Source organism: Gopherus evgoodei, chromosome 8 (genome assembly GCF_007399415.2).
Source record: "Gopherus evgoodei ecotype Sinaloan lineage chromosome 8, rGopEvg1_v1.p, whole genome shotgun sequence".
Lineage (NCBI taxonomy): Eukaryota > Metazoa > Chordata > Testudines > Testudinidae > Gopherus > Gopherus evgoodei.
Genome location: NC_044329.1, coordinates 53139207 through 53163305, shown reverse-complemented (window position 1 = coordinate 53163305; position 24099 = coordinate 53139207). Strand labels below are relative to the sequence as shown.

General features: G+C 52.1%; 1 protein-coding gene across 1 annotated transcript in view; it reads right to left on the bottom strand.

Annotated features, from left to right (window-relative positions):
- Positions 1–2634: 2634 nt before the first annotated feature.
- Positions 2635–24099, bottom strand: part of BRINP2 (BMP/retinoic acid inducible neural specific 2) — a 56459-nt gene continuing 34994 nt past the window's right edge. The window contains exons 3-8 of the mRNA XM_030573957.1: positions 16313–16503; positions 14566–14762; positions 10710–10815; positions 8693–8929; positions 5297–5519; positions 2635–4875 (exon numbers count right to left, since the gene is read on the bottom strand). Of these exons, the coding sequence (XP_030429817.1) occupies positions 3759–4875; positions 5297–5519; positions 8693–8929; positions 10710–10815; positions 14566–14762; positions 16313–16503 (2071 nt within the window). The 3' untranslated portion in view covers positions 2635–3758. The remainder of the gene's footprint in view (positions 4876–5296; positions 5520–8692; positions 8930–10709; positions 10816–14565; positions 14763–16312; positions 16504–24099) is intronic.

The window sequence follows — 24099 nt, the reverse complement described above, 5'->3', positions numbered from 1 at the left end:
CACCATATATTGCAGCACGTGTGCGCCAACAGGGAGAACCTGGAATAGTTAGCAGGAGGGCAGGTACAGTCTACTGGGACATATCTGGGCCTTTCAGCAACGGTTAAAGGGAGTGGCCGGGGCTTTAAGTGGAATCAGGATCCAGTCTATCCAAAGTGGGCTTCTAATGAGAGAATGAGTCCATCTTGGCCCCACTGTAATTAATTGACTGCTTGGTTGGCAGCTAAGTAACAAGCACCTGGACAGATAAAAGGCTACCAGCACTCAGTTGAAGGACTGTGCTCCTAGAGATAAGGATCTGAGGGACAGGTAGTCCCAGCATATACAGGAACCAGGCAGTGGACTCTTGAAAAGAAAAGACTCTGGAAAAGAGGAGACTAAGGTGGGATATGATAGAGGTATATAAAATCATGAGTGATGTTGAGAAAGTGGATAAGGAAAAGTTATTTACTTATTCCCATAATACAAGAACTAGGGGTCACCAAATGAATTTAATAGGTAGCAGGTTTAAAACAAATAAAAGGAAGTTCTTCTTCACACAGCGCAGTCAACTTGTGGAACTCCTTGCCTGAGGATGTTGTGAAGGCTGGGACTATAACAATGTTTAAAAGGGAACTGGATAAATTCATGGTGGCTAAGTCCATAAATGGCTGTTAGCCAGGAAGGGTAAAGAATGGTGTCCCTACCCTCTGTTCATCAGAGGATGGAGATGGATGGCAGGAGAGAGATCACTTGATCATTGCCTGTTAGTTTCACTCCCCCTGGGGCACCTGGCATTGGCCACTGTCGGTAGACAGATACTGGGCTAGATGGACCTTTGGTCTGACCCGGTACGGCCGTTCTTATGTAAACCAGGAGGGTAAGCCTGCCAGAAGAAGTATTGCCCAGGGGAGGCTGCGGGATTCATGAAGTTAGGAGGAGATGCGTGCTTGAATTAGCACCCAGGCTTCCAGGAGCTTGAAGGTCTAAAGCCCTTCCCTGGTAGAATCTTAGTCTAAGAATTCTGATCTGGGAGTAATTCTTGCAAGGGGCAGAAGGGCCACTCTCTGCCACAAGGGGGCATGCTTGAGATCTGTGCCCCCTCAAAAGGTGTCTGCAATTCTCTGCTTCACTCAGGGATTTTTAATAAGGCCCTGTTCTGTTTTCAGTAGCCACAAAGAAAGCTGTGCAGTGACTTTATGGCCTGCTGTGAAAGGCTGGCACGCCAGCAGCAGGGAAATACAGGTGTGTCCTCTTCGGATTACATTTCAGTAGTGCAGTGCTCAGGTACCTCGTCTGGATTCGAGCTGGCTGGGGAGACGGTGGATTGGATCCATGTTGCTCATATGTGAGCTGAAGGCCTGAGAGCGTTACCTGTGGCTGGGTTGCTGCTTGGTAGAAGGGGATATGGAGAAGCTGGGCCAGGCTTTTCTCACCTTGTGATTCTCCATGTATAGATTATCCCCAGACTGTGCTGCCTGCTGGTGCCGGCTAATATAGACAGCAGCTCCAGCTCTCCCTTGCTGCTGTCTCTATTCACCAGCCCCCCGCCTTTAAACTAACCCACCTTACCCTGCTGGCTCCCTGTAAATCTCCACAGTGATTCCATGGGGTTTACAAAAGCATTTAAAGAGCTCCTGGCCTGACATTGCAGGAACACATGTTGTGAGCCCTGCTCCAGAGCTCTAGCCCCTCTCCAGTGATGTAAAGGGGCCCCTGTGTGGCATCAGACAGCTCATCTGGGGAAATCCACAGGTGGTGTGCAGCTGCCATAACTGTCTCTACACCAACCTTCCTGCAGCCCTCAGCGTGGGGGGCATGGCCTTTGTGGGGGAAAGCACAGTATGCGAGTCATGCTGTGCTCCAGGCATTCCCCACATATGGCAGCATCCCTTATGCTTACACCAGCCCGAAGGCCCCTCTAAATTGCGCCCAGGACTCAAATAGGCTGTGGCTGCCCCCAGGTTCAGGGGATGACAAAGGTTGGCCAATACTGAGGATTGGGCTACATCATCTCGCTGCAGGATCTATTGGCTGCAGCCATCAGCCAGGGAACCACACATGGGGACAAGGGCTTCATTTAACAATGAGAAACCAGCATCAGTGCTCAAATCAGTGGGGGTTCCTGATCTCTGTGTGGCTAAGAGCAGAGGTACAAGGGTTATAAATAGACTTCAAACAAAAGGGAAAACAAAATGAGGAGGAAAAAAACAGAAAAGGCTCAGCAGAAAAGGAGCCATGGCAACCGTGCCAAAAATAGGTTGGGAACTTCTGCTACATGTGTGTGGATGGACATGCACAGATCTCTCTACAGGTTATTTCACCTCTACAGACCCCCACCTTCATCACAACCCCGTCTGATTTCACATCCCCACCTGCCCTCTCAGAACCATCAATACCTATCTACCACCACCTCCCCCTGGCTCTCCAATTCATATCCACACTGCCCCGCAGGTGTCCTTCCCTGCCTATGCGCACCCATCCCTCTGCCATCGCATCTACATAATCATATGTGCATCTGGCTGTTCATATCTCCACCTGTGCATCCCATCCACTGATAGTTGCCCCAAGGTATCCGTCCACGTTTATGCCGAGCACCTCTTCACACATGCCCAGAGAGCCTCTCCATTCAAAAAGACACAGCCCAAGACCACGTTGTTTTCAACTTTGTTTTGTTTTGCTCAAAAAGGCAATCTTTTAAAAAATATATTAAACCAGATACATTTGACTAAGGTGGATCTCGGTTGGAGAAATCGACAAGAATTGAATCCTCTCCCCCCAAATAAGTACGTTTAAAAACAACAACAACAATTGATTAAATAAATAAAAACCTGAAAGGAGAAGCTACCCACAAAGCTCCACCTCTGACTGTAATGACAGGTGTGTCCATCCAGGTGCCCAGTCGCTGCTCATGTCGACGATGGAACGTCTTGGCTCAATGTACCAAGGTGCATTGATGGTGCCGTGATGCAGAAGGAGGGCGGAGTGCTCCTCGCTTCCATGTGGGAATAGGGGAGATCAGGCAGGGCTGCCTGTCCCACAGACCCCCCCCCCAGCTGGAATCGGCCAGCTTCTCCCCTGCCATCAAGGGAATGGTGCTAGAGAGCAGGTTGGGGTGGAAGGAAGAGGCAGGGAATATGTTGACTTAGAAATTGACACGGATAATGGAAAAGCTGGGATGTGGGTAGAAACGTCTGTTAAAAAGAATACAAAAGTGCCTGCACTGAGGAAGGCTGTAGCCAGCCTCTTCCCACGAGGTGGGTGGGAGTGAAGCGCTCTGAGCAGTTCTGGCCTCCTGGGGGTCTGAGGTCTTGCCACCTGTCCCTTCGCCTTCCAACTCTGTGTGAAGCACTGGCTGGGCTCACAGGCCAGAAGGCAAGGTCACAGGCAGAGGTACTACCTGATGTCTCTTCTCTAGGGCAGACTCCTCTCACCAGCTTTCTCCCCCACACGGGCCTGTTCCCAGGTGAAATAATCTGTTGATTTTTCTGCCTGGTCACAAGTGTCATTTGTGACTGGGAAGGGGGAGAAATACAAGCCATTACAAACTGAGCAGCCTGTCTCCCCTTTCTGACCAATTTGCATCTGCTGCCTTGCAGTCTCTTGCCATGGCCTGGGCATCTCCTTGCATCCTTCACACTCTGCCATCCCCGTGGCTGGTCACGTGATGTCCCGTGGAAGTACACGGTTGGCACTAAGGTAAAGCCTTCAGAAGTCTCGGTTCTCCATCCCCCTCCCTTTTCTTTGGCCCCTCCTCCGAGATTCCAGGTGCCCCAAGGCTAGCTGCACAATTTGCCAGTCTCATACTCCATGGGGCTTGGCAGTCTAGCACTGAAGGCCTGCATGGAGGATTGGATCCTTCCCACTTCGTTGTTGGCCAGCTTAAGCCGGTGCCGGAGCAAGCAAGAGAAAAGATCAAGCCGGGTTTTGCCAGGCGGTGAAAGCCGGTTCACCCGATCTCTGATCTCTATGAGCTGTAAGAGGGCCGAGTCCTGGGAGCCCTGGGTGTATGGGTAATCTAGCTGAAGGATCAGGTCCCGGATGGCATCCGGGTCAAATGGTATGCTGAAGCCAAAGACTTGCAAGCTATTGATTTTCATGTATCCCAAGTTCTTAGATGGATCCACCATCTCTAGGGGCTCATAATAGACAGTCTCATTGGAGCTATCATCCAGAGACTTGATCCGGCTCCTCAGGTACACATGGACTGTCTCAAAGAAGGTCTTCCACTTGTTTCCTAAGGTGAGTGTCCAATTTTGGCACAGGGCTGAGGCATCCACGCTAGTCCTTTCCCAGTCCGGGAAGCCCCGCTCCTTCACAGGCATGAACCAGCTCTCTGAGTGGCTGCCCCCGAACGGGTTGACGTAGATGGCCATGACTGGCTCCAGGGTGCTGTTCTTGGTGAGGCATATCTGGAGGGAGAGGGCCAGCATGATGTGGACCAACCCTGGCTTGTACTTGTTGCTCTTGAGGGTCAGCAGCATGCGTTTCCTCCAGGAGGGATCGAACCAGCTCCCCAGTCGCATGTCATTGCTGATGAAGATGGAGTGCACCTCAATGCGGCTGTCCCGTTTCTGGAGGAGGTACTTGAGCTCCAAGTCCTGCAGGTCTGTCTCCAGGCCAAGATAGTGCTCCAGGGACTCCGCCAGCTCCGGACGGCACAAGCCCTGGCTGAGCACGTAGCCTGGGTTGCAGGTCCCACAGCGGGTGCTGTTCTCCTCAGCGCAGGCAGCGCAGTCTGGCCCGTCGCCCAAGGCACATGGTATGGACCCCTGGCAGGAGACAAGGTCAGAGGGGCAGGTGCAGCTGTGGCTGTCTTCCAGGAAAGTCCCCGGTGGGGTGGTCTCACTGCAGTACAGGAAGGACTGAATGCGGTTCCACCAGTAGGGTAAAGATCTAAAGGAGAAGGAGGCAAGAGAGAAAAGGCTCCTTAGTGCCAGCGTGAACACGGCTACCGCTCTTCCCGAAGGACAGTGTGGTGGCCTGTCCTCTGGGCATATTTATTGTTCTGGGGAGAGGGACCAGCCCTGGAGACTAGAGTCCTCAGGTTAGCCATGGCACAGGCAAGGATCCCCATGACACCACCCCGAGCCTGGAAGAGCCAGCACTAAGGGGGCAAAGCAGTTCAGTTGCCAAGGGCTGGCTTCTCTACTCAGCTCCCCAACACACTGGGGAATGCTTCCATGGCGTGACACATTAGGAGATGGGCCGTCATCCTTCTAGTCCCAGTTTGGTCAGTGCAGCGCATAACTACTGGGCCAGGTGATCCCAGGCCTTGTCCCACCCAGCCGACAGCTGGCGCCAGGGGACACCGTACCTCTCCTTTGGCAGTCTGAAGCGAGGCTGCCTGTGGCAGCGTTTGCAGAGGTTGAAGAGACGCCGGATGATTCGATGGGTTTTCTTGAGCAGCAGCTTCAGGTTGGTGCCCAGCTGCTGGTAGCGATGCTGCACGTCGAGGTCCATTGCCCAGTACTGGGAGACTGTTGTCATGTTCACGAAGTGATCCTCTGGGAGTCTCTTCACCAGGGACTGGAGCTCCTCTGTGGGTAGAGAAGGGGAAGTCAGCAGAGCAGGAATGCAACGCAGGAAGAGCTGTCTGATAAGGCTGGAGTCACCCTCAGGTGGGGCCTATCATCCAGGTTAGAGTCTTTCCCCTGCCTTAGCCACCAGTCCAAACACGTGGCCCCTGCACAACACCCATGCAAATGGACTTAGCACAGGGGTTCTTTGCAAGGACTGGTGGGACAGAGCACGCCTGCCCCCATGGCACCAGCCCTTCCCACCCCCATCACATCAACTCTGAATTTGGCCTCTGAGAGCTTGTAGCTTTGCTAAAATTACACAATAGTAATACTTAGCACCCTACAAACTGTCCTCACAATGCCCCTGGCAGGTAGGTCAGGAAGGAGCACTCTCCTTATTTTACAGCTGGGAAACTGAGGCAGGGGGTGAACTGACTTGCCCTGGGCTACAGAGACAGGATTAGAACTTGGGACATGTCCTAGCTGGAGATGCTAGACACCATTTCCCTCAAAGAAAAACACATTTAAGCTGTAAGCTCTTTGTGGCAGGGCCCATTTCTTTGTTATGTACATGGCTAGTGCCTAGCACAAGGAGGTTTTGAGCAATGAATGAGACTCTAAGTACTAGTGCAGTATAGATGACAGAATTATAGTAATGATACCTAGCTCTCATCTAGCAATTTTCATCACTAGAGCTTAAGACATTTTACAAGAGATCTCTGAAACATTATCCCCATTCTACAGCTGGGGAAACTGAGGCAGAGACAGGGCACATGACTTACACAAAGATACCTAGCAGGCCAGTGGCAGGGCTGGGAATAGACCCTGAGTACCAGGCCAGGGCTTGATCCATTAGGTCACACTACCTGGTTAGACTAATAGTAAGGTCTCATTCATTTCTATATTGAAATACTACTAGTTTATTTAATGCAGTTTTATTTATTGTTTTTTCATAGCACCTAAGGGTAGGCAGTGAATATCATGGCCGCACGTGCTGTACATACACAGAGTCAGAGACAGTCCACCTGCCCAGAGAGCTGATATTCTAACTAGATCAGACAGACACGGGGTTGGAAGGGAAACCAAAGAAGAATGCAGTAAAGCAACTTGCCCATGGTCACATGAATGGAGCCTGGCATAGAACCAGGGTCTCCTGAGTCCCAATCAGATGCCCAATCCACTAGACCATGCTCTGTTGCTGTTAATGTATTGGTGGAGAAGGTGTTACCAGTGACCGCTGGGGCATGCTCTAGCCACGATGCCAATCCTTCACATTCAGACAGTTCCCACCTTTCCCAGCCAGACCTCACGCTACTTCTCTGCACACAAGTCCCCCTTGGGACTCAAGCAGGTCCCCCCGGCGAAAGCAAGGCAGGTACCGTTTGGTTTCCCCTGCCAGACTTAACTGAGGAGGTGCTGGTTCCCTGCAACATCCTGCCACAGCAGCTCTAATGCACGCTCCTCAGGGTACTGAATTCCTAGGGGCAGGGCCAGTTCCCCAAGGTGCTGTGCATGTCTCTTGAGAGCCCCCTGTTCCCACTGACTGTCACTGGCGTCGGGATGGCTCAATGCCCATGTGGGGTTGTACCTTTCATCTGCTTGCTAGGCCTAGATATTCACCCTGGCAAGGGTGTCCCTGGTGGAAAGGAGAGACCACTTGGAGACCGAGGCAGAGATTTCTGAAGTCATTTTCCCTACACTGGAGCTAATGGATTAATCTTCCGTTGCACATAGTATTAGTGGAGAGGCTGGTAACCCTGGTTGAAGCCAGGCGTTGAGCTGTCACGCTCCTCCCATGCAGCTAGGCCAATGCACCTCACTCCTGACTGGCTGTTTCAGTCGTGGGGACCCAAACAGCTCTGCCACTGCACCTTCCTTGCAAACCAGCACACCAGCTGTTTCAGTCCTGGACGCACAGAGCTCTGCCAGTTGCCCTGTGCTCCCGACCATCAGCCCCCTTAGCTATGTCATGCCAGAGATCACCAACGTGGCCTAAAGTTAGGGTGCCACGGGCTGATTCCTGTACTCAGACTGAATGGCATTTTACTCTCCAGGGTCCCATTGTTTTCAATGGGGTCTTTGGTGGCTTAATGCCCTGATCAGAGGCCAGTGATCTCAGTGGGAATCTTCCCATTGGCATTAATGGACTTTGGATCAGGCTGTAAGGTGCTATTTACTATGAGGGAGGCTGTCAGAATCTGGCCCTTTGTAATTAACAAAAATTGTCTCTGGGAAGCTGTCAAACACTTTAGTAGTGGGATTCAGATAAGTACGAGAGACAGAGACCCCCTCTACCCATTTCCACTTGGGTGACTTTCAGGATCTGAAACCAGATTGCCAAGAGAGAGAGCGCAATGCAAGAACCCACTTTGCTTTCAAATTCCCACTTCATGCATCTTTTGTCATTCTCTTTTCCCTGTCCCTCTGGGCAGTTCTGATTCCCAGTCCAGGCCCTGTCTACTAGCCACACTGCCTCCGAAGCATTAATAGTACTGAATTCAGGTTTAAAATTGACAAGGGGACGGATGTGGCTGTGATCCCAGCTGCTGCTGTTTACCCCATCCCATAATAACAAAAAAACAAGGGGATACCCTGAAAGGCAATTATGTCTTTTTTTTAAGTCTATATATGAGGAACCTGTGGAACTCACTGCTACTGGATATAATTGAGGCAAACGGTCATTTTTAAAGATTTTATACTGAAACAAACATTGCAGTGAGACTGGCTGGGATAACCACTGAGGGTCTACATTTTCATTCTTCCAGGTGTAAACTGATTACAATCTGGGTCAGGAAGAAATCTCTACACAGAGGGTAGCTTATTGCATAATGGAGTAAACCTTCCCACATAAAAATGGCCATAATGGGTCAGACCAATCTAGCCCAGTATCCTGTCTTCCAGCAGTGGTTGGTACCAGGTGCTTCAGTGGAAATGAAGAGAACAGGACAATTATTGAGTGATCCATCCCCCGTTGTCCAGTTCCAGCTTCTGGCAATTGGAGGTTTAGGGGCACCCAGAGCATGGGGTTGTGTCCCTGACTATCCTGGCTAATAGCTTAGCTAATACAACTGGGAAATATCTGGCACTGTCAGAGCTAGGACAGCAGACTAGCAGGGTCACTGGTCTGTTCCAGCACAGCAGTCTCAGTAAGAGGAGTGGGTCTCAGTGAGCACACACATTCCTGGCCTCACCTGACTCCTCAAACTGTCTGTTGTGATTGTCCCAGGCATCCTGGATCTGCAGCAGATGGTCTTCCATTGCCTGGATGTCGGCTTCAGGGCAATTGCAATCCTGGAAGCCAGGCCCGCATTGGCACCAGCAGTCATTCTTCCGGCAGATGAGCTCTCCCTCCGAACTGCAGGTGATGTAGCTGAGCGCAGCTGCCACAAAGCATTCCCGCAGGTAGTCAGGCAGCAGCACCTGCAGCCCTGCACAAAGGGAGAGTCCCAGGAAAGGTGAGACAAGTGGATGCCCCACACGTACCCCAGCACTCAGCGCTCTGTGTTTCCCATCTGCGGGGATTTGGGCCAAATTCAGCATTATGAACAGCAGTGGAGCCACATCCATTGATACCAGGGCTGACTCTGGCCCAGAGTCTGCAATATTGATGTCGCTACATCAACCACACCAGTTTCCATGCGTGGAGGTTCTGGACCAGGAGCATCAGATATGATGTGATCTGGGACTTGATGACCTCTCCCCACTTTGCCCAATAACTGTCAGGGTAGAAGCTCCGGTCTAGGAAGGGATGGATTTCTACAGCTGCAGAGACTCAGTTCAGAGAAGCTACAAAAGTGCAGATGCTCATTTTAAACATGCGAAGCAGGCTGGGACTCCCAGGGGTCAGGGTCTCTCCAGGCATTTCAGAGATAGAGATGGTTGAACCAATTTGGTTAAACTGAGCATGACTGGCATCTTCATCCCCAAACTCAGCCCTGTCCCTCAACCTTTGGGAGAGTTGGAAAAGCTGAATTCACTTTTTTCTGGGTCCCATCCCCAGCTCTCTACGTGGGTTCTTTGTTTATGGGTTCTGACTGGGACTGACCCTGGAAGTGACGGACATCTCACCAGGAAGCCTCTTCTTGGGAGACCCCTCGCCTAGCTTTGCAGACCCAGAGAATCTGCAGTAATTTGGATCCGGTCCAGGCAAACATCCAGGGCTGGCTCCTCCACCAGGCTCACTCAGAATAGCTCCATGGGCTGCTCTGCCGATTGACACCAGCTGAGGCTCTACCCCTCAGTGCTGGGTACTGCAGCTCAGTGGTTCTCAACCTTTTGGGGCTCAGGACTCCTTGTAAATGGTTATGGCCTGTTGTGACCAGTGAGGATTCCCAGAGCCTGGGAGCGAGCAAGCGTATTTGTGCCCCCTACCAGAGGCGATGTGTAGGGGATCATGTGGGGTCATATGCTCCCCCAGATTTTTTGGTTGTGTCCCCCTGACCCAGACAGGCTGGGTGGCTCACTGAGGGGACTTGGGGGTGGAGGTGGTGCTCCTACACTGTGGGGCTGGCCCCACCGAGCCTGCCTGGCATTGCTGGCCCCACTGAGCTCCATGCCACCTGTCATCACTGGTCTGAGCCGCCCCTGTGGCTTTGCACCCTGGGCAGCTGATCCACTTGTCCTGCCCTGGTTACAGACTTGCCCTGGGGTGGTTTTGGTGAGATCCTACCCAGCACTCATCCCACAGTGGCGGATCCTGCAGCTCCTGTGCTGTGGGACTGGGTGAGCTTGGCTTGCTGCACCACTCAGGGTTCTGGCAGCCGGGGCAGGGTTGTTCCTTCTCCAGGGTTGGCCTCCTGGTGTTCTCCCACCCCCAGCAACCCCCACTTTGCAGTTCTCTCCCCCACCCTCCAAAGCACCTTTCCATCCAACCTTATAGGGGCCCAGGGCCCAGCTGGGACTAGTGGGGCAGTGCATGCTTGGGCCCTGATAGGAGTCAGCATGCAGTGAAGACTGACCTAACCTGTTGGGATCACTTATGACATGGGGTATGCCCCCCAACATTGGGGCATTCTGGGTAAATGGGACCCTTTTTTGACCTAACTCCTGTACACTCTCTCCCTCCTTCTACTTGGGGCCCTACCCATCCTTGCTTCAGTATCCCTCCTCTCTCCCACTGGCCTGTCCCTCCCTCAATGAGTGCTGTAGCGGCTGGCTCTGGCTGTTGCTAGGCGTGGAGGATGAAAGAAGGAAGGCTGCCGTCCTCACCTAGTAGCTGTACTTTGTTCTCAGGGCTCTGGACGAGAACCGAGCTGACCGAATCCAAGTTATCATAGTTGCTGCAGCCTAGAGGGCCCGTCCTGGTTTCAGTTACCTGCGAGAACAAGGGGTAGTAAGAGAATGAGTGAGGCAGGACCTGGCGTTTGCATCACACCTCAGCAATTAGGGTCTGAGCCTGCAGCTGAAAACATGCAGAGCTCTGTCAATGCACCTCAGGCCTGACCCATACTCCTTCCTAAGCCAGTGCTGGGCTCTGTGCCCCTCTACCCGGGCACTGCAGGCCTGACTCTCAAAACCCTCGGCTGTGCCAGTCCTGGGGCCACGCAGAACTCTCGTCCCCTTACTGAAGTCATTGCACGTGTGAGGGGATTTGCCCTGCTGCATTGCCAGGGAGAACTTGGATGCTGGCCAGTTCCCAGCCCAGGAAGCCTGGCACACCAGATAAGTAGTTAGGGAAGGAAAAGGACCTATTACATCCCAGAACCAACCCCCAGCAATGGCAGGGTGGCATCTGCTGGTGGTGGCCCCATCGGGCATTAGCCAACTCGGCACTAATAGTCCACGCTCTGTTCTCAGCACCTGGAGACCAGGCAGGGCCATAGAAGGAGCAAGAGGGGGCAGAAATGGTGAGCAGTGAAGGTGCAATACAGTAGTCTGGTTCATATGAAATAAAAGGAACATGAGAAGAGGCCAGAAGGGTGGTGAGGTCCCTTTGCGAAATCCCAGCCCAGGTGGTCTCAGGCGGGGCGACCTTGGAAAGCAAATGTAAGTCAGTGGCCCCGGGCCGTACTTCCTGCCAACAAGGAGCCAGCCAGGCCAGCAGAGCAGTCCCGAGCGAGAGCGTCTGTGGCAGTGCGAGAGACAGGCGGCCTGGCAGCGCTGGGAGAAAGGGAAAATAATTGCATGCTAATTGGCCTGTTGACAGAGAGCAGCTCTGCCTCCAGCCTGATGCAGCTTGGCTTCGTTAGCGTGGCCAATTTCCTATAACTAACAGGAAGGCGCTAACCTCGCTCCGGCTCCCTCTCCCCTCCCAGCGGGGACGCTGGCTGCCAGAGATGGGGTTATAATTGGCAGGCTGCGGGAGGAGAGCCCAGGGCGGGGACTGGGCTTCAACCAGCCACAGTTTGCATCCCAAGTGCAGCATCGGGATGGGGGTGGAGAGAACAGGGACCAGGAGATTCCTGTCCCGTCCCCTGACTGTATGTGGCACACCTGCTCTATGCTCCTCAATCACGTTAGAGCCACTCAGCTCAATCACATTAACACAGGGGGCTTCAAAGAGCAGAGGGGGCAGATCCAACAATCACAAGTCGACCCTGAAAGGCCCGTATGAGAACAGCCTGTCCAGAGATCTCAAAGCACAGCTGTTTTACAGAAGGAATTCAGAGTGTAGAGATTTGCCGCATGTAACTCAGCAGCACAGCCCGGACTAGTAAGCAGATTTGCTGATTCCCCAGCTCACGCTGCATCCTCTGTGCCACGCTGTCAGCAGCCAGTGGGCGAGAGGAAAAACACTTACGTTGGGTTCTACATGGAGGGGAAGGAGGAAGTGCACAGTTGGCCTCCCATTTTCAGAGAAACAGACCAGGATGGAGGCTGAGCCCTCTCCTATATAGTCCACCACAATGAGCGCTTTGCCTGATCTGTACACAGCTGCTCCAGGCTGGGAGCTGGCATGACACTTTCAGAGGAAAGGCACAGATGTAGCAGAGCAATGCCAGCGGGAGAGCAGCAACTCTTCAGCAAGGATGGCCCTGCGGCCTCTGAATTACGTTTGCTTTCCAAGGTCACCCTGCCGCCTGAGACCACATGGGCCAGGATTTCGCAAGGGGACCTCACCACCCTTCTGGCCTCTTCCCGTGTTCCTTCTATTTCATCTGAACTGGACCTTCGACCACTCACCATTTCTGCCCCTCCCCCTTCCACAGCGAGCTCCCCCCACCTACGGCATGAAGCTCAGAGCTCAGGAAGGGTTTACACTGGAGCCTCTCAGCCCAGTCTCCAACCACACGAGGAGATTGACTTGGCTTCTCTACCCACAACAGAGCAGGGTGTGGAGACCCAGCACTGGACCAGTAGTGGGCTGTAGGTCAGGGCTGAGGTGCACCAGCAGAGTGGTGGAGGGGAGCTTTTCACACCCTCTGGCCAATGTCGCCCTGTGAGTCCGGACACCAGCCGTTTCCCTGAGCCCCCCACTCTGATGACAGAACACTGGCTGCAGATCACAGCATAAGAATGCCATGTTGGTCCATGCCATGAATGGCCACCTGATGGGGCAGTTTAATGGTAGGCATTTGGAGCCGACGGGTGGGATACCGAGTGGTGGATTTCATTGCTGGCTCTTACGATGAAAGGCTAGTGTTTTATTTCCTGATGGATTGTTCTCAGCCATAGAAGATACCCAGGGGCTAAGCCACAGGAGCCAGGGAACAAGGTGAAAGCAAGACATCAGCTTGCTAAGGGGTAGAGATGATCAGAACAAGACATGTCATTTGGAGGGTCCGGTGATGACTCCCCTGCCCAGATAGTTTATTATTATTTATGTATATTGTGTCAGGCACTGTACAAACACAGAGCAAGAGACAGCCCTAGACAACCCCTTACAGGCCAGACCAAGGAAGAGTGTTACTGGCCCTGCATCACAGAGGGGAACAGAAGCAACTTACTCGAAGTCACACACGTTCTGTAGCAGAAGCAGCCACCGAACCCAAGTTTTCTCAGCCAGAGGGCAATGCCTTGGGAGGGAGTGGCTGTCACAGCATGACTGTGCCCTATGAGAGGTAAGAGAGTCCAGTGCACCTGTGACTGATTAGCAGCTGCCCAACGGGGATTAAAAGAAAGCAGCTGGACCCTTATAAAGAGAGCGCCAGGCAGTAGCAGGTGAGAGCTGCCTGGGAGAGACAGGGAAGCTGCAGAGAGGAGAGAATGATGTGGGTCTTCCCTGCGAATAGGGAGGAAATGCTAGGAGGCCAGTGGAGGGGTTAGCCTGCTGCCCTTCCTGAGCTGGAGAGCCAGTGCTGGGAGGCTGAAAAGGGCTGAGCTGTGTTCAGGGTAGAAGAGTCAGGGGACTGGTGGCTCTCAGGTGGCTGGCTGGGAGAGAGGGGCCCTGGAACAAGGGCAGAAAGGAGTGCTGGGGGACTCACGGGTGGGTGACATGCAAGCGTTGTCCCCAGAGAGGGGACTGGAGAAATCCCTGTATCTAGATGAGTGTTCCTGTGGGAACTGGGAGAACTGTTTTACCATGAGAGTTCTATGCACTATTGTATGTGTTCATGACTAAGTTATGCTTAAAGGTGTCTCTCTGAATTGGTCTGCGAGACAGACTGTCTCTCTTTATGGCTCGACCGAGGGGAAACTGAGGCAGGAGCAGATATCATGCCGCAGCCTACCACAGGAGGGGCATGTGAGGAGGGGCCACCCTGTGACAATGGCTCAGTGCCTTGGGCAATGCATTGGGAGTCTGGAGACATGAGATCTCTTTCTGGCTCTGCCACTGATTGCCTGGGTGACCTTGGGCATGTCACGTCCTGCTCTGTGCCTCAGTTTCCCCTCTCACCCTTTATCTGCCTTGTGTACTTTGATTGTAAGTTTGTAGGGACAGACATTGTTCCTTCCAATGTGTTTGTGCAGCATCTGTTGTGTCTAGCGGCTACTGTAATACGCAGAGTAAGTACTTGCAAGCCCATCCCTCCTGGAATGAGCTCTGTATCCCTTTCACCTTTGCTTTACTTTGGAAAGCTAATGTCAGAGGTGCTAAGCCCCCCCATCTGGATAGGCAGGGTCCCCCTTGCTGTCACCCCCACCGTTCTGGGACCTCCTGCTCCGTGCTCAGCGGCGGTCTTACCTTGATGGCGGCTGTGGCTATTTGGATGTGGTGGAGCCTGCGCAGCGTGCTTTCCCGGTCAATGAAGTATGAGGCAGCCAGCTGGTGCAGAGTCTCCAGGGAGACAGTGGAGCTGTTCCCACCCCCTCTCGTCCCGACCGCTTCCGCCTTCCGGCTCAGCTTGCGCTTGTCCACGAAAATGGTCAGGGACTCTTCTCCTGCACAGGCACGTGAGCTGGTCAGTGTGCTCCAGGGACGCTCAACTCTGCTTCACCCTCAGTCATCCATGGGCAGGAATGGAGCCAGAGTCCGCCTCCCTGCTGCCCCTCCGGGCTGGCCATCCCTCACAGCAATACAAGCCCGAAGGATGGGCTGCTGGGTAGGTCTGCCCCACAAGGCCTCTCGCAGGAGTGCGAGTTGGCCCAGTGGGGGACGTCAGTCTGCAGCCCCTCTGATTTCCAGCCACTCTAATCAGACCCTGGAGACTGAGCACCGGATCGCCCAAGCAGTGTCACAGCCCCTTGCTGCTCGATGGCCATCCTGAGCCGGCTGTGAGACATTGCCACTCCCGGGCCAGCTAGCCAGTGCCCAGCTAGGAGGCTCAATCATGCAGAGACCTGCAGGAATCCCAACTGTTTCTGCCGGGCAGGCGGAAGGGCACCATTAGAGGCTCTCTCTCTCCATTACATTGGCCCTTCCTCTGCCTGGGGACACGTCCCTGTGCATGGATTTACAGAACCAGCCTCCCTTATTAAAGGAACATTGCGTCTTATCTTTTACTGCCTTGGCCCTCGCACAGTGGCCCATTTGCAGGACAGAACACGAGAGGCTAGCACACAAATACAACCCATTCCACTTCTTCCCTCCATCTCTCCTGCACCTCTCACGTCCCCATCAGATCCCTGAGCCATGCTCCAGGACTTGCCCCCAATGCCAAGCAACCCAGCGCTTGAGGCTTCAGGAGCATCGGGGCATTCCTTTGGGGGGCCCAGTGGCGCTTGGCCAGAGGACTGTGGTTGTGTCATTGGAGACTCTCCTGCTCCATTCGGAGATGGAGCACGCCTTGCCTGGCCCTCTGCAGGCCTGGGAGTGCCGAGACCAGCTTTACGTGTTAGCATCAGCTAAGTGGAAATGTCTGTGTGCTCCCAGCCCCATGGTCTCTCAGTAAAGAGTCCCCATGCTTATTGGAGTCCTCGTATTTAGGACTTGTTCTGCTGCTGCTTGTACCCCGTTGCTCCAAGATGCTCCCAGACATTGAAAACATCCATGCATCTCTTTTAAAACCCATCTCTTTTCTGCTGCTCTCCTTGCCAAACATTAGTTGCTGGTTTTATGGGCCCCACCACAGCAACAGCGGCCAAGATTTTTCCAAAGTGACTAGTGGTTTGAGGGACCCAACTTGAGATGCTGGAAAGGGGCCTGATTCTCAGGAAGTGCAGCACATCCGCCCTCCGAAAAAGAGTCTCTTTTCACGGTTCTCAGGTTGGGACCCCAAAATCACTAACCACTTTGGAAGATCTTGGCTGGTCATCACTTCTGCTGCTGAGCCAGCAACAGTAGTTCCATGAGCATGCAGTGTTCCAAGAACTGGGCAGACCATGCTCACATCTCGATGCTGCTACATAAGGAAAGCATGAAAGGTAAAGGCTATTTTGCATGGGCCAGATCCTCACCTGGTGAAAATGGAGTTAGCGTCACTGATGTCAATGCCAATTTACAGCTGAGAATCTGGCCCCACGTGCATAACTTTGGCACAGGAGGCACTTACCTCCCAGAGTGGCAGAGAGCAGGAAATGTGTGCCGTATTTTTTAATCAGGTTTTCTGTAATCTGTTGCAGGCTGGGCCTTCGTCCCAGGAGGCGGATGTTCCGGATGAATTCAGGGGCCAAGGGCAGCGGCAAGCTGAAGAAATCTTTCCTTTCCAAGGCTAAGTTATTCACCTTCCAGCGGGCAAACTCTCTGGAGAAAGAAGCCAAGAAAAAGCAGCCATAAACTCCAGTATCCAGATTAGAGGGAGGGGAGGATGGGGAAATGGGAGAGAACATAAACCCCCATCGCAGTCACAAAGGTTGTAGTATGTACTGGTCATTGTACCACCTTCCATTAGGGGTGGGTGAAGGTAGATCCAAGGAGATCCAAGCAAGATCAGGGCCCATTGTGCTAGGCACGGTAACGGGCACCTAGTGAGACAGGCTCTGCCCACAAGAGCTCACGCTTTAATAGATCAGACAGGATTCTCATCCCCACTTGTGACAGGCAGGACTAGGGTCCTCCCATACCCGTCCCAGGAAAGTACAGTAGAGCAGTCCTCCAAGCTGCACAGAGAGGCTGTGTGGGATATAGCCAGTCAGGAAGGCTGCAAGGGGCTAACCATTCACATGGTTGCAAGCTAGTATAAAAGGAGCTGCAGTGCAGCCCAAACTCAGTTGCAGCTTACAGCCAGGGGAGTGCGGGTGGTGCTTCTGGCTGGCCAAAGGGAACTGCAGCACCACGGCCAGCTCAGCATGGGCAGGAACTAGGAGAAGTGAGAAAGAGCTGCTGGCTGGCTGTCGGGCCTGAACACAAAAGAGCCCTGAGGTAGGCTGAAGCTTTGGTGAAGGCTGGGGCTGCAGGGAAGTGGCCCTGGGAACTGAAAGTGGTTGTTAAAGGGACATGGTGGCATGTGGCTGCGATTCTTAGGGTCCCTGGGTGGGGACCTGGAGTAGTATGCAGGCCCGAGTCCCCCTCATAGGCCACTGGGGAAGTGACCTACAATTGTACAGTGATAAACCCCAGAAGAGGATCTGAACTGTTAAGAGGCCCAGCAGGGGCCAAAACAGACCAGAGCAGGAGAAGAGTCTCCATGGAGGAGGCCCTGCGAGCATGGCTCCCTATCAGGGCCAGGAGCGCTGAAAGACTTTGTTGCATTGCTACTCCAGAAGGGCTCTGAGTTGTATTCCATATACACAGTGAGACTTGGCTGGAGGGGTCACCACAGACTGACAGAGGTGCAGACACACTTGGCCAGAGGGTGCTCCTCAGAGGTGGGGTGCCACCCTGTTACATGCTGTACAGATGGGGAACTGAGGAACAGAACCCAGGGTCACAAAGGGAGTCAGTGGTAGAGCAGGGAATTGGACCCAGATCTCCTGCGTTCCAGCCCGGGGCTGTAACCACAAGGCTAGCCTCCCTCTCCTTCAGCTACCACCTCACATCATCTCAGTTGCTTTCCCTTCATACGTGGAGCCAGGCAACGCCCGGCTCCCTCTATGCTCTGTCCTGCAGGCGTGCTGGCTGCCTTTGTTGTGGAGCACATGAGCCCCTGCCGGCATGCAGCACAATATAAATCCATGTATATATGACAAGTCCCACATGTGTGCTGGAAACATCTCATTTGGAGTGAACTGGGCTAGGGATATTGCAATATCAGCTGGTTAAGTACGCCCATAGAGAACTGAATAGATTAGGGATTTAGCCAGAGTCTCTCATAACTGGCGGTAACAGACTATATCTAACAGGTCTAGCTCCCTTCAACGCAGCCCTCACATGATCAATAACTCTGCTCTGGCAGCCGAGAGGAGAGACTGGAATGGAAACAATTCCAGCTCAGTTCAAAGGAGGTGGGAGTGAGAGAGAATGGATGGAGGCTGAACGCACAGCTGCTATTCCAAAGATCAAGGCAAGAAATTGAAATGAAACAAAATCAGCCTGGGCACAGTGATGATGATGATTAACCACAGATAAAGCTTCCCAAGGGATGCTCCATCACTCTGCAGCTTTAGCATGAGACTCCATGGATGGCCTCCTATAGAATATGCACTAGTTCCACCACACGTTAAGGACCCGAAGTGGGGATCACTGAGTGATGCAGAAGGTTGGACAAGCTGATCACAATGATCCCTTCTGGCTTTCCAGTATATGAATCTACCCATCCCCTGCTGCTGAGGCATCCAAACTCATTTCACATGTGAGCCGAATTTGAACCAGCGAATCCATTGGTAAAAAGGCCAATCTGTACTGGAAGCAACCATTGACTTCCAGCTAGGTAGCCACCACTGCCTGGCTGGGAAAGCCCCTTTGAGTAGTGTTTTCTCCGGGGAATTGTCCTGCTGTCATAATACCCTATGTGATCTGCATGTAGCAGATGACGATTTGCAGGAAGCATTTACCACCCTTTGATCTAAACAGATTAACCCGAAGGCTATCACAGGCATTTCCCCACACCACAGCCTAGTGAATGCTTAGGGGGACATATCCCCAGTCTCACAGGGTTGATGGGTGGCTGCATGTGAGAATGCTTACTACCAGCCTCAGCCAATGGTGCAACAAGTTTGTAGGTAGTGTGGACAGGCTAAAAGTGCTACGTAGACTTGGCTGACAGCATAGTGATCCCATCTGGGAATTCTGCGGCTGAAACCTTTGCTCTGCTCTGCAGCTGTGTGTATCAGCTATTCCTGGTGGGCAGGGCCCTAGAATTGTTTCCAAGGTTAGATATACAGACTGGTACTCAGAGCTAAGACAGAGATGCCAAAACTTCAGGCTTGGTCCACTGACACCTTACCAGAGGGCTGCATCTAATCTGCAGGAACATTTACCGAAGTTCAGAAATGAAAAATGCATGCACGCAGCTGGGCTGCTTGCTTCCCCCTTGCCTCTCTGGAGACAGACAGATGTGGACTGCTGGCTGATGGATTCCACCCACAGACAAACTAGTAAGCTGATCATAGTGTTCTCCTTGTGCACAGGGCTGGCTCCAGACACCAGCCCAGCAAGCAGGTTCCTGGGGTGGCCACGGGGAAGGGGCGGCATGTCTGGCTCTTTGGCGCCAATTTGGCAGCGGGTCCCTCAATCCCTCTTGGAGCAAAGGACCTGCTGCCAAAGACTGAAGCGGTGCAGTGGGGCTCCTGCAAATCACAATTGCAGCTGCTTTTTTTTTTTTTTTTTTGCTGCTTGGGGCAGCAAAAACCCTGGAGCCGGCCCTGCTTGTGCAGTTCCCACCCTGCAGATGGTTTCAGAGAGCCTGAGCCAATGTCCACTGAAATCAATGAAAAGACTCCTGATGGTTTTGTATTAGTCCCAAAGAAAGGCACATGATTATGTGCCTTTGTATGTGTATTATGGTAGCATGAGCTCAGGGCCCCAGTGTGCTATGCACTGTACACACATGGCAAGAGGGTGCCTGCACCTTAGATCTTGCAGTCTAAATAGACAAGGGGTGGGAGGGGAAATAGATGAAGTGTTTTGCCCAAGGGCACTCAGCAGCTCAATGGCACAGCCAGGAAATAGAACCCAGGTCTACCGACTAGACCACACTGCTTGCTAATTATATCAGTTAAAAATTAAAGTTATAAACAAACACAGGTAATCCCAGAGCCATTAGTTCTAATAGCAAGCCAGTATATATTAATACTATGTGTAATAGTAATAAATGAATCACAAAGGTCTGAACTATTTATAATTGCTATGGAACAGATCTGATACCACATGCAACGTCCTGGGCCTGATTTTTCTCTGGTTTGTACCGTTGACTTCATTGTCTTGATTTACAGAGCTGTAGGTGAGAGGAGACTCAGTTCCCGGTATGCTAATATACTTACATGTAAATATAATTGTACGTGGAGACTGACTAAATAAAAAGGATCCGGAAGGCTGGGGCTTTGGCCTGTTAAAATCATTTTCCCCGACACTCTGCCCCTCCATGTCTAAGATACTGAACAATGGCCTATAGGACATGGTTGTTCTCTGGGCATACTTGAGCTAAGGGGTCTGAGGTTTAAAATGTCATTACCCTGTAAATACAGTGATATCTCTAACAGAAACAGAGCTATAAAATGAGTGCCTGACACTGCTCTGTTGAAAGTACAGGCAAAACTCCCTCTGACCCGTCTGAGTCTGCTTATGAATGTGAGAAGGGCACAAGCCAGCAGGGGCCCTCAGGAATACCCTTCACAGGTGTACATGGCCCTACCACCCAGGGCTGTCCAAGCAGTGTGAGACTCCCAACTTTGCTGCTATCCCCAGACAGGGCTGTTGCAGGAACGGGGTGGAAGGGAAGGCCCGATCTGATGCTTTCCCACAAAGTGTGGGAGTATGCTCAGCTATGCCACTTCCTGGAGGTGGGAATTCTGGGAATGGAGGGGGACAGGAAAGGAAATTAGAGTGTAAACAATGGAATTCGAACTCATAACCTCTCTTGGTACATAGCACCCTCCTTACCCTTCCAGTACCTCTGGCAGAAAGGGATGTATTATCACTGTTTTACAAAGGAAGAACTGAAGTACTAAGTAACACCAAGTAACTTGCCCAAAGTCAAGCAGGCAGTCTATGGCTGAGCTAGGGATTGACTCCAGATCTCCTGGGTCCCAGCTCAGTGCACTATCTTCTAGATCAGAGGTCAGCAAACTTTCAGAAGTGGTGTGTAAAGTCTTCATTCACTCTAATTTAAGGTTTCGCGTGCCAGTAATACATTTTAACATTTTTAGAAGGTCTCTTTCTATAATATATAACTAAACTATTGTTGTATGTAAAGTAAATAAGGTTTTTAAAATGTTTAAGAAGCTTCATTTAAAATTAAATTAAAATGCTGAGCCCCCCGGACCGGTGGCCAGGACCCTGGCACTGTGCGTGCCACTGAAAATCAGCTCATGTGCCGCCTTTGGCACGCGTGCCATAGGTTGCCCACCCTGCCCTAGATCATCCTTCCTACTCAGCCATTATCCTGTCAAAAGCCCTGCTAGCTCACAGGGGTTTATACCCAAGCTTTGCCAAGCATGCACCCCCCTCTCTGTATTGAGGGGCACGACCGGGGGAAGGAGGTTGGCAGCATGTGCTGGCATTGGGTAATTTGGTAAGTAACATCTCAACATCTGCAGCCTGCAAAATGTGCCATATGGTACGTGCCAAGCCCCGTTTAGCAGGACTCCCACATCCCTGGCACCGTCTGCACTTGCTGCAAGCCCAGCATAGAGGCAATTTACCAGCCCACTGTTTTCCCAAACAATGGCCCTGTAAACAATGATTGGCCAATTTCATTCTAATCTTTGCAATTTTGCTCTAATTAAAATCAGCCTGTGGCTTTCAGCTGGTTTAATTAAGGGTGATTGGGAGAGATGGAGGGGAGGCTGGGGTGAGCAGCCAGCCGAAGTATCTGCCATCGCTCCAGTGATGGCGCCCCGGGTGGGTTTTTATTAGGTTAAATGGGCAGCACAACAGCCATATCGGAGAGCAGACAAGCGCTTGGAGTTGCAGCTGTGAGAGTGCAAAGCCCTGAGCAGCCAAGCATGCCTGTGCTCTTCACAATCGACCTGGCCCAGGAATTACCACCACTGACAGCCTAGGGCTGCTCCTGCCTCAGAGGCTATTCTGGAGGGAGAATGGAGGCTCAGGTTTGGCGCTTTTTGTTCATTTCGGTCACTTGTTCCTTCCCATCACCACCTTTGGGCTGTAGGCCCAGCTCCTCTGAGGGGCCCAGCTGAACAGTGAGTCAGTGAGAGGGGTGAAGTCTATGCAGGGGGGTGATGTGCTAGGGAGCGAGGAAGGGGAGGGTGGAAGAGGAAGATCACCCCTGGCCAGGAAGGTCTGTCCAGGGGCTGAAGGAAGAAGACCAAAGGGTCTGCGTATGTGGAGCTGGGAGAAAGAGCAGGGCCTGGTGTTTGGTGTTAGGCCCCATATATCCCACTCTCCCCTACTTCTGACTATGTCTGAGATCTGTCCTCTTCCAGCCACAGGCATGGGGCCCACGTCTTGGCAGAAGCCTTATGTCCCTTGCCCGGGGTGCGTGTCTCTCTGGAATCGCGTCCCTCTGCTTTGACCTGGGGGGAAAGAAACCTCTTGGCCCCATTTCCTCACCACAGACAAAGCCTCCTTTGCTCTGGCTGATGGGTCGGAGGAGCAGACGCTCCTGCCACCAGGGGCCGTGGGCTAGGCCTTGGCCTTTGTTGGATGGTTAGTGGTATGGACTGGGCACCTGTCAGAAGGGCTGAGTTTTGGCCTTGAGGTCTTGCTCCTATGTCAGCATGTGTGGGGGCTTAGGAGGGAGAGATGCTTTATTCTGACAAACCTGTTATACCCTATGGTCAGAGTCCCAGCCTCATCAGCAAAGCCCCCACATTCCAGTGCTGGGCCCCCCATACATCAACACCCCTCGGTCCTGTCCCACAGCAGGTCCCTGGCTCTTCCTGTGCCCACACACTGCCAAAGCACTGACACCTGACCTGCCCCACCTCAGGCTGTGCCAACCCGAGCATTGTCTCACTCCCACAAGGCACCTCAGTCCTGACTTTTAGCAGTGCCTGCTCTTCCAGCTCCCCAATGTGACTTAATCAGCACTCCCTCCTATTCCAGTTTGGGGCCATGTGCTAGCTTAGCATGTGCCCCACAAGCCTCCCCCAACACTTGATTCACAGGGGACCAACAGCAAATCTGAACGCTGGGCTCCACCTGGAAAACAACAGAGCGAATCCCCAATGCCATGCAGGTCCTTCTCAGAGAGGCTCTTTAGATCCAAGTGCAGAAGGCTCTGTCAGGTGGAGGTGGATTAGCTTACCCTGAGTTTAGCTTTTGTGCTATCAAAACAAATCCAAAGGGTTGCTAGCTGATTACATGCCTCGGAGGAGCTGAGAGACAACGGTTGCCTTAATCCATGTGGGGTTCTTTCTTCCTGTCTCACCTTCGTCACCAGCATTTTCTCCAGAGACCTCTGGTCCCACAGCAGCAGCATGGAGGCCAGGGTGGTGGTGGTGAAAATCAATCCCCTGAAGGCACCAGGATTCATAACAACAAGCTGATCACAGCACTGGCAGCAGCTGCTTTGTTTGTTGTCAAAAAGGGCCTTGTACTAGAATCTCTGCTTTTCTCTGCCTTTCAAAAACCACTTCTCTGGCTGTAAAGGTTTTGTACAGAAAAAACCCATAGAGTCTTTTAGAGACAATTAGGTGCATTCTGATGCTCATTAAAGTGAGAACCTGACAGCACTGATTAGAGGAAGGAGCAGTGTTAGGCAAGCAATGTGCAAGATTCCCACGCATGCAGCTCTGCCGAAGTGCTTCCATCATGACCCCTGCTATCCCAGCCCTAAGTTTTCTGCTGGCTAGAAACATCAGATACATCTAATTGTGGGTGGGTGGATGGATGGGAGAAGGAAGAGAACAGTGAGCAAAAGGGGGAAAAAAAGCCCATCAATGCCTATCTGAACAGCCTCCCGAAGTTAAAGGCTAGGGTGTTATTAATCCGCAAAACCAACTGGTGTCATCACCCCCCTCTAACTGGAATTCTCACTGTTTCCAGTACATGCCTCCCCAGCTAGAGATAACCTTCAATTAATAGTTCCCCAGGCTGTTCTGTTCATTCATGGCTAGTGCAAGAGCTGGTTGAAAAAAGGGAAAGATTTTTTTCACGAGTGTTTTCAAAATTTTCTAAACAATTTTTCTTCTGACAGTTTCGAAAGGGTTTTCATTTCTTTGGAATATTTTGTGAAAATCTATTAAAAATTATTTTGGTTTCAAAATTTTTCACATTTTTCTCCAGTTTTTGGGAACTGGAGGTGGTTTGTTTTCTGTGTTTTGCCCTCTTTCTCTC